At 36.0% G+C, this 10054-nt stretch overlaps 1 protein-coding gene across 1 annotated transcript; it reads left to right on the top strand.

The window, feature by feature from the left end:
* Nucleotides 1-601: 601 nt before the first annotated feature.
* LOC120067134 (Pleckstrin homology (PH) domain superfamily protein) lies at nucleotides 602-9784 on the top strand. Its single transcript, XM_039018570.2, has 10 exons — nucleotides 602-1730; nucleotides 2130-2486; nucleotides 4248-4344; nucleotides 5751-6199; nucleotides 6429-6584; nucleotides 7213-7380; nucleotides 7486-7626; nucleotides 8304-8534; nucleotides 8753-8866; nucleotides 9204-9784. Exons 1-10 carry the CDS (start codon nucleotides 1182-1184, stop codon nucleotides 9369-9371), a joined length of 2430 nt encoding a protein of 809 aa, XP_038874498.1. The 5' UTR covers nucleotides 602-1181; the 3' UTR covers nucleotides 9372-9784.
* The last annotated feature ends 270 nt before the right edge of the window (nucleotides 9785-10054 follow it).

Genomic DNA, 10054 nt, shown 5'->3' with positions numbered 1-10054 from the left:
AAATGCTAGACATAATTTTCAAATATAATGAAATTGATCACTCTGGCTCTATAATCGAATTGGCTTAGTTGGTTACTTCTCTCTTTTATTTATTTATTTATTTTTTTGGACAACTTCTCGCTTTGTCCCTTTACGTATTAAAATTGCCCAATGAAAATGGAAAAAAGAAAAGGAAAAAAAAAAAAAAATGAAAGAAAATCCATTTGAGTAAGGAAAGAATTATGGAGTCAACCCGTATCCTCCACTTTACATATCATTCCTACCAAAGATGTTTTCCCCTTTTCCTTCACAAAGACACCACATTTCACATTAACAACAAAAATCCCAAAAATTAAATTACGTAATTTATTTATTATTTATTTTTTTTAAAAAAAAGGAAAAGACGAAAAAAGCCTTAGCAGGGAGTTCCTCGTTCCCGTCAAACCCTCATCCGTCCCCACGTTGTGGAACCACCTCACCCAACTGTACATCTTCCACCAAACCCGCGCCGTTCCCCATTCTAATTCCTGCACGCTCCCGCATCCAAACAAAATCCCTTCAATTAATTAACTAATTATAATTAAAAAAATATTTAATCTTTTTTTTTTTTTTTTTTTTTTTTAAAAAAAAAAGAATTTATAGAAGCATTAACCACCCGTCCGGTCCGGCGACCTCCATATTTAAAGTGGTTTGCCCATTGAGTCGATTCTTCGGCAGTCGCCGCGTGTCAGCATCGTCAGCGGACGACATAGCTAATCCCTTCTTCTTCTTCTCCTTCTTCTTCTCCGATTTGGCTCCTGTCTTATTCCCCCAATTTCCATTTCCATTTCCATTTTCAACAAACACATTAGATTTTTCTTTTTCTTTTTCTTTTTCTTTTCTCCATCAATTTCTTTCCATTCTATAATTGAAATCCGTTTTCCGCCGAGCTTTTCGGTTTTCATTTATCATTCCTGAATTCATCTTCTTCTCTCTCTAGCCATGGCCGTCGGTTGGTTTTCTGCGGCTTCCTTATAAAGCGATGTATTAATCCAAACCGCTTTCTTCCTGTAATCTTCGTTTGGAAATTGGATCAATGAAACCTCCGCCCGAGTCCCACGACGTCACTTTCACTTCCGCCGCCATCTCTTCATCATCTTCACATCCCTTCTTTCTTTGATTCTTGTTCTTTTTTATTTCTTTCCTTTTCTTTTCAATTCCCTATGCATTCTTTCTGCTGCGTTTCTACTGTCTCCGACAACTCCCCTTCTAAACAACCGCCTTATTCGATGCCGGACCTTCATATTTCCCCGGCCTCTCCTGCTGTCTCTGTTGCGTCCAGATCCGATCCCACGATTCGAATTTCCAATCATGGGCATAACCGGAGTCTTAGTAGTAGCGATCCTGGACGTCTTAGCCAGCGGAGTATTTTTGCTGCCGAGATGGTTGGACGGCATTCCTCCGCCAGGGAGCCTCCGGTTGACGTCAAGATCAATGATATTGTTGGGAATGGTATCTGCGGTATACTCTACAAGTGGGTGAACTACGGCAAAGGTTGGCGCCCACGTTGGTTTGTGCTTCAGGATGGTGTTTTGTCATACTATAAGATTCATGGACGTGATAAGATCGTCGTCAATGAGGAAACGGAGAAGGGATCCAAGGTCATCGGCGAGGTGTCGATGCGGAGGATTTCGAGGCATAAGAACGGGTTCTCTGGTCAGACTCATCAGGTCCCACTCAGGCGTAAGCCATTTGGGGAAGTTCATCTTAAGGTCTCACCAATCTGAACTGATTCTTTATAATAACTGCCTTCAAGTAACCATGGCATTCATTTTTTCTTCTTTTCGTGATCCTAATTTTCACGTTTTATTTTGGAGGTGCTGATATTGCGTATCAACATCTTCCTTCATTTTATCATTCAGTTTGTGTCCATTGTTAGTTTGTACGTTTCCTCCCCTTTGAAGAAAAGGACTAGTTATGTTTTTCATCCCTTTTTATTAATTGAAATTTAACGTCTTCATCCATGATTATAACTGATTCGGTTGGATTTTAGTAGAGTTTTCTATCTGATCCTATAAATCGTGAATGGGACTTGAGAATTGATGTTACTTTAATTTACATCTGGTTCTGTTGTTCATTTGCCACCATTGAGTTGAATTTTGATATGACAGGTTTCCTCAATTCGAGAAAGCCGATCAGATGACAAGAGGTTTTCCATCTTCACTGGGACAAAAAGACTTCACTTGCGGGCAGAGACCCGCGAGGATCGGTTGGCATGGATGGATGCATTGCAGGCAGTGAAAGAATTATTCCCAAGGATGTCTAACAGTGAGCTCATGGCGCCTATGGACTTCCTGTCTGTGTCAACTGAGAGGATTAGACAGCGGCTTCTTGAAGAGGGTGTCAGTGAGACAGCCATTCAGGACACTGAAAATATCATGAAGACTGAGTTTGCTGCATTGCAAAGCCAGCTTTTGTTGCTCAAGCAGAAGCAGTGGCAACTTATTGACACACTGCGACACTTAGAGGTACATTGAAACTGAATCTGGAATACTTCATATGAATCAAATTCAGAATTATTTTTCTGTTTCCTACTATGATTGGAACTTTCCGATTCGATTTCTTCGAAGCTGGGGCATACAGTGTTACTCTGTTTTAGAGATTGTATACATCTTTCCCTTCTATCAATTCTTCTGATAGAATGCAAGGGGAATTTGAGTTTGTAATTTTACTCTTTCATGACTTTGTAAGCACTTAAATCTCTTAATTTTAATAATTAGCTGCCACTTTGCTCAAATGCATTTTCCCCTCCCGCATGGTACTACGTTCATTGTTGATTCCATAGAGGGACTTAAGCCCAATTGATATATCGGTTATTTAGACCCATTACTTTCGTGTACATCTCTTCATCCGACAATTCTGATTGTTGTTTGGCTTTGGTTCTTGCACCATTGTTGATTGTATAGCAGATTGGTGGCGTTTGGCTCTATGTAGTAGGAAGAGATTGTCTCATCTTTCTATTTACACATACTTATTCTCACTGAACTGTTTTATCTGAAGCAGACTAAAATATTGTGGAGTAATTACATTTCTCCACTACAAATCTAAAATGAAGTCAAATAACCTCAAAATGCTCAAAGTTTTTCAAACGGACAAAACTATAGTTCTCACTTCTTCTCGCATATCTCCATTTGGTTATATTTAGGACAGTTTGTTTGTGTCTGCCCTTTTTGTTTAATTTTAATCGGTTCTTTCAATTTTGTATTCATATGTTATTTAGTTCCTTAATTGAAGTTTATTTACATGTTGGGTTGTTTTCATTTTTTCATGATTAAACATTGTCTTCCTTATGTCTTGAGTGAATGCTTGTCTGAGGCACAAGTCAGATCTTCCCGAGTTCAATTCTATATTGGAACTTATGTCTAGAGCACGTCTTTGGTTCAACATTCACTCTCTGTATAAAATAGGGTGTCCGTGATTTCTTGCAGATAACATGTATACCAAAACTTTTCAGATTTAATTCCTTTCTTGAGATCCCACCTACTTGCAGCTAAAAGCTAAAATTTTCTTCCCAAGACATTTGTATTCTGATTCCTTGGTTTTGTCATCAAGGATAGTAAAAGCTTCTGCTGCTGCTTTCCTCTTTCCTCTTTCTTCTTTTTTTTTTTTTTTTTCCCTCTTTCCTGGAAATGGTTTTTTAGGATCTCTTGATTTCTTTGCCTCATGGCTGAAGTTAACCGTGCTTGTTCCCTGCCCATGCATGCTCTTCTTGCTATATATATAGTTATAATATTAAGACCAATCAAATCATTTACGCCATTTGGATTGTTGCAAGGCTTAACCCTAACAGACCATTTGTTAATAGGCACTTGAGACATTTTCCCTCAATTGAGCTATTCAATTCTTGTGTTCTTGCCTTTGAGCTAGTCTCTTTTTAATATATCTTTGTATTTCTAGAATTTGATTCTCTAATTTCCACGAGTAATCCATTTTTGTTAGCATTGAGTAGACTTCTATTCAATTCTTGTGTTCTTGCCTTTGAGCTAGTCTCTTTTTAATATATCTTTGTATTTCTAGAATTTGATTCTCTAATTTCCACGAGTAATCCATTTTTGTTAGCATTGAGTAGACTTCTAGTCAAATCAATAACAATAGAAGTTCCGATAGAAGTTCACTGACTGACCATCTTAAGGTCAGTCATGTAAAACTATCTAATTCTGCATTTCATTCAACATTTTCTTTTGGTTGTTGGTGCTCTTCGTAAGTTACTCTCCTTTTGTCTTGTGTAGACAGAAAAGGTTGACTTGGAGAACACAGTAGTTGATGAGAGCCAGAGACAGTCAAATGAACCTGGGGCCTTGCCTGGTCTGCTGGAAAAGTTTAGTGGTGAGTTGTCATGTTTATACCTGCATAATCATGGTTCTATACTTCATTAATTTTGTATCATTGTGTTTTGGTCTGTCACTTTTTTTTTTTTTTGTTATTTTTTAAAAATAATTGTTATCTGAAGCAACTTTTGTCTTGGAATATGTGAGAAGTTAAAGAGATTTTTCCTTGTGTTAATTGCAGCTTTGTTTTTTTTTTTTTTAATGATGATATCTGAAACTTCTTTGTGGTGCTCCGTTTTCTCATAATGTGCTTATAATAAAGATAAACATGCTTAGAAGAATTTTTTGTGAAATCCTACACGTTGTCAGTGGAGCTTAGCACTAGACTTGTATCTAAGTTTGATGAACTGAGGTGAAGTTTAGCTTAGCTGATCTCTCTCAAGCAGCAGAGTGTGTATGAGATCTCATGGATGGTAGTAATAGTTTTTTTTTCTAGAGAAGACTATTGAACTAAGAGTCACTGGACAAGTCACATTTGAATAGCACTGATAAGAAATAGCTTATTTTTATATTCTGGAGAACAAGTCGCAAGGGACTAAATAACAGTATAATTAGCTGTAGATAATGAAGAATAATCAATTAAAAGATAAATATCTGACTAAGGATGCAATCTCATGGCTTGTTTTTTTTATTTATGTGTAGAATGGAATGACATTTAGCATAATGATTTCGTTTTTTGTTTTCTGTTTTTAAATCTTATGTTTTTTCCTCTCAATCTCCATGGTTTTCACATTCCTTAAAGAAACATTGGAATTCCTTGTCAAATTTCAAAATAAAAAACTAAGTTTTTAAAACCAATTTTTTTTTAGTTTTCAAAATATAACCTGGTTTTTGGAAGTATGAGCTGAAAGTCATAACAAAATAAAGAACTAGTAAAGTGGAAGTGATGCTTGTAAGCTTGATGTCCAAAAACCAAATGATGTTATCAAATGGGGCCTAAGTTTTTATAAAGGTGGGATGTAAGGTTGTCTTAATTCTTAATTTTAGGACAATTGGAATCGTGAACTTTCAGAGTCGCAGCCTGTAGGTAGAAAACTTTGAAAATTTCCTACTCTGGAAGTCTGATAACTGTGGCTAACCAATTACAACCCTGTACAAATTAATTTTGCATATTTTTTATTTAGTGTTTATATTTTATATTCTCACCTATATCAAGTATATAATGACAATGTTTGCAATTATTTTTTCTCCATGTTCACATATAACATATTAAGTCTTGTCTCTTTCTAAATAGTCTCGGGGTCCTATTTTACAATTTCTTAGCATAAGAACAATAAACATTGACTTATAATGTATTTATCTACTTAGTCTTCATGTGTTTGTACGCAAGTGCACATTCTTTTAGCCATTGGAAAATATTTCGTACTCTTTTTTTTTTTCCTCAACTTTTCTATCTGGCTACAGATGCAAGCGCAACTGAATCTGATGATGATAATGAGAGAATCGATGCTGCGGAGGAAGAAACGGACGAAGAAGAAAACACTTTCTTTGACACTCGTGATTTTTTATCATCAAGTTCCTTCAAAAGTAATGGATCTGATTACAGGATATCATCTTTTTCTTCTGATGATGAAGGCCTTCGTACAGTTGATTCTGAGGAGGAGGTGGATCCATCAATTAGATCTGTTGGAAAAAATTATCCTTATATTAAGCGGCGCAATAAATTACCTGATCCAGTTGAAAAGGAGAAGGGTGTCAGTCTTTGGTCAATGATTAAGGACAACATTGGAAAAGATCTCACTAAAATTTGTCTTCCTGTCTTCTTCAATGAGCCTCTTTCTTCTCTGCAAAAGTGTTTTGAAGATTTAGAATATTCATACCTCATTGATCGGGCATATGAATGGGGGAGAAGGGTAAGTTGATGGTCTATTGTTCTGTGTTATGCATATATTTCAACACTTTCCTCATGTCATAACTAGCAAAGGAGGAGATCTCATGGAAGATGTTGCACAAACCGCTAATGATCTCAAGAAATTGAAGTAACTTTCTGTAAAGTGAAAAAAAAAGAGCAGAAACTTTGCATATTTTCATGCTCCCTAACAGTTTCTTATTAATTACTTTATCTTTTTGCCAACTCTTCAGGGTGACAGCCTCATGAGGATTCTTAACGTAGCTGCATTTGCTGTATCTGGGTATGCTTCAACAGAAGGAAGAAGTTGCAAACCATTTAACCCGCTGTTAGGGGAAACTTATGAGGCTGATTTTCCAGATAAAGGTCTCAAGTTTTTCTCAGAGAAGGTATTTGTTTTTAGATTTATTTCTCTCTTTTGGGGGTAATAACCAGGAACAGAACAATTAAATGTCCAGCAGAATGGAAAAATGCCCACGGCTTGAACTTGATGCCTAATATAAACTACATAAGCATTCTCTAGGAAAAGCTAAACCTATGGGCAGAACAGTTACAAACCCTATCAAATTTGAAGCAAATATAGCTGATGTAGTTTTTTGGCCTCAATATCCTCCTATTTCTTTGGACCCAGAGATTTTAGTAATAAGTGGTTAATTTGGCCATAGGGATTTTTTTTTTTTCTTTTGTTTTATTTTACATATCTTTCCATTCAATTCAGTAATTCGAATTCCAATAGACCATATAGTTATTCCAGCAGTGATTGGATTATGTGACCGGATAAGGTGGGAATGAGAAATTAAATGGGATTGCACATAATCTTTCATATCCGCCTTCTTTTGAAATTTTATTTTTTAACCCATCATTATTTCATTGCTTTATTTATTTATCTCAAATGCATGGATTGCACATAATCTAGTTTGTGAATTTGAATGGAAGAGTGAATGTCTTAATTGTTTTTGGCTTGATCCAATATTTTCCCTCTCATATGGTATAGCTTTTTCAAAATTTGGTTGTTAGGTTAGCCATCATCCAATGGTAGTTGCATGCCATTGCGAGGGAAAAGGGTGGAGATTTTGGGGTGATAGCAATTTGAAGAGCAAATTTTGGGGTCGGTCCATTCAGCTTGATCCTGTTGGTCTGTTGACATTAGAATTTGATGATGGAGAAGTTTATCAATGGAGTAAGGTGTTACACCAGTGATTGTTTTACATTGTTTAAATTCTCTCTTTGTTAAATTTTCTCATTTAGAATTTTGAATGAATTATTTGGACCTTTATGCATTTCTTATAGGTGACAACTTCAATTTACAACCTGATACTGGGAAAGCTGTACTGTGATCATTATGGTACAATGCGCATACAGGGAAATCGTGAATACTCATGTAAACTAAAATTCAAGGAGCAGTCCATTATTGACAGGAATCCGCACCAGGTAATTTCTGTCTTTTATCATATGCCTGCGATATGGGATTCTTATCATTGGAAAACATAACTAATATTTTCCATTTATTCTGAAAACGATGTAAAATTTTGTAATCTTCATTGGACCATCGTTTCTACACCATGGCTCTTCATCATGGGATTCTTTGCCCTAACAAGAGGATTTAGGTAGAAAATGAAATCAATGTGAAGTTGTAAAAGTGTTCCCAGGCCACGTTGATTTTGAGGATTATGCTGCACTAACATCAATGATGTTGAAAATATCACCAGTTTAGTACTCTTACGAAGTTAGGGAGCATAGCCAATAAAATCCATTTTCTTTTGGAAAAATTTATTTTATACGTTCAGATTTTGGGTGCATGTGAAACTTTTGAACAGGGTCTCATTTATCATGAGTAAAAGTGGAGGTTATATGACGAGTTATTCTAGCTCTACCTTTATCACTCTAAGCTGGCTCATTTCACACACACACACACACACATCAAATATATATCTACTAGATGTCATCTTATTGTTAATGGTGAAGAACTTGTTAATTCTATTTCAAAGTGATTGCCTGGTGCTTTCATTTAATTGATTCAAGTTGAAATAGAATTTCTGATTTATGAAATATCAAGATCCTTGGATGGTTAAATTTTGACTGAAACTTGAAGGACTGATCTCGTGCAGGTACAGGGTATAGTTCAAGATAAAGCTGGAAGGACAGTGGCTACATTATTTGGAAAATGGGATGAAAGTATGCATTATGTGAATGGGGACTGTCCTCATAAGGGAAAAGGATTCGACTCTTTATCTGAATCCCACCTACTCTGGAAACGTAGCAAGCCACCAAAAGTTTCTACAAGATATAACTTTACTCGCTTTGCTATGACCTTGAATGAGCTGACACCAGGCTTGAAGGTAAACCTATCGATTACTTTATTGCAGTTTCCTACTAGATTTTCACGTTTGCTGGGATAATTTATCCGCTTTAGTTGCAACTCAAGAGATGAGATGATAGTTTAGAATTTCTTTTTCCCTCTTTTCTATCTGTTTTCATCAAATATTTGAGATTTTATGATATGCAGCTTGCAAAATGTTCTGGGATCAATTTGGTTCTAATGTTACTCAATATGCAGGAAAAGTTGCCTCCTACAGATTCGAGGCTCAGACCTGATCAAAGGTATTTAGAAAATGGAGAGTACGAAATGGCCAACTCAGAGAAGTTGCGATTGGAGCAACGCCAACGGCAGGTAGACTATAATTCTATGTTGCATGATTGGTCCTTTTTCAGGAGAATGTACGACTCATATTTGTCTTTTCTTAAGCTCCCAGTTAAATATCCTTCATATGCATTCTTCAAGCTTGAGGACTTTGAATTATTCCAACGATAACCAAACACTTTCAAATTAATATGTCTAGTTTGTGGAGATGCTTACTCTTCTCTCTGAGGAAATGTTTACATTCATAGTCAAATCTTACAACTACAGAGATTAGTTTTCGAAGTCTTATTTATTTATTCTATTTTGGTGAGATTTCAGAAGTTGTTAGATCAATAGAATAGCTTATGTTAATTCATTTGGTTTTCAGGCTCGGAAGATGCAAGAACGAGGCTGGAAACCGAGGTGGTTTGCCAAGGATAAGGTTAGTGATACATATCGCTACATTGGTGGATACTGGGAAGCGAGAGAGCAGGGGAAATGGGACTCATGCCCTGATATATTCGGTCAGATCCCTACTGATCCCCAACTCGAGTGAGTTGAACAGTTTTTTTTTTTTTTTTTTTTTTTAAATTCTTTTTTCACATATTTTTACCGGATGAGTAGCCAATAGCTTGCTCATTTGAGTGGTTATATAGTATAGCAACTGCCACTATCAACGTGGGTGCAAAGTATAAATTAGATGGAAGATGCTGGTCAGTCAAAAATGAAATTACAAAAGGAAAAAGAAAAAAGTGAAAAGCAGCCATAGTTTCTCAAAGTATCTGGTCGGCATCTCGTGATCTTGTTAGATTCATTTTTCCTTGTATTAGGTGGAAACATATCTCTCTTTCACAGCCAAGTGTTGAATGAAAGCATTTGTAGAAATATATATATATATAACATATACCCTAAATCCTAAATGACTATGATCATCATCTTGCTGATTTCTCCCAGCAGGTTTCTCAATAACGTTCCTTTATATATACTCACATTCACCCGACCAGTTGAAAACAGTGACCATAAATGCCAACACTTTAAGATCTATTGTGAAAATTGACGTCACAGATTTGGCTCCATCAGGAGAATTTTCAGCTATATTTTGTTGGTCAATATAAAAAATCTATATATTATAGTTTGCTAAGTTTCAACCATTTACTACTCTGTTTTGCCCCTCTAAATCCTTGGGATTAGAAAGAAACTTTAAATTAGGAAGTTTGTATTTGGTACGTAGAATTGTAT

The sequence above is a fragment of the Benincasa hispida genome, chromosome 12 (genome assembly GCF_027475165.1).
Source record: "Benincasa hispida cultivar pf3 chromosome 12, pf3_genome.v1.1, whole genome shotgun sequence".
Taxonomy (NCBI): domain Eukaryota; kingdom Viridiplantae; phylum Streptophyta; class Magnoliopsida; order Cucurbitales; family Cucurbitaceae; genus Benincasa; species Benincasa hispida.
Note: the sequence above shows the minus strand (reverse complement) of the source record. Positions and strands in the feature narration are given on the sequence as shown.

Excerpts from the sequence above, each read along its gene's own strand:
- LOC120067134 (XM_039018570.2), top strand. The coding sequence starts at position 1,182 with ATGCATTCTTTCTGCTGCGTTTCTACTGTCTCCGACAACTCCCCTTCT. Across the intron at positions 7,381-7,485 it reads AAGTTTATCAATGGAGTAAG|GTGACAACTTCAATTTACAA; the intron begins GTGTTACACCAG and ends CATTTCTTATAG. Across the intron at positions 7,627-8,303 it reads TTGACAGGAATCCGCACCAG|GTACAGGGTATAGTTCAAGA; the intron begins GTAATTTCTGTC and ends GATCTCGTGCAG.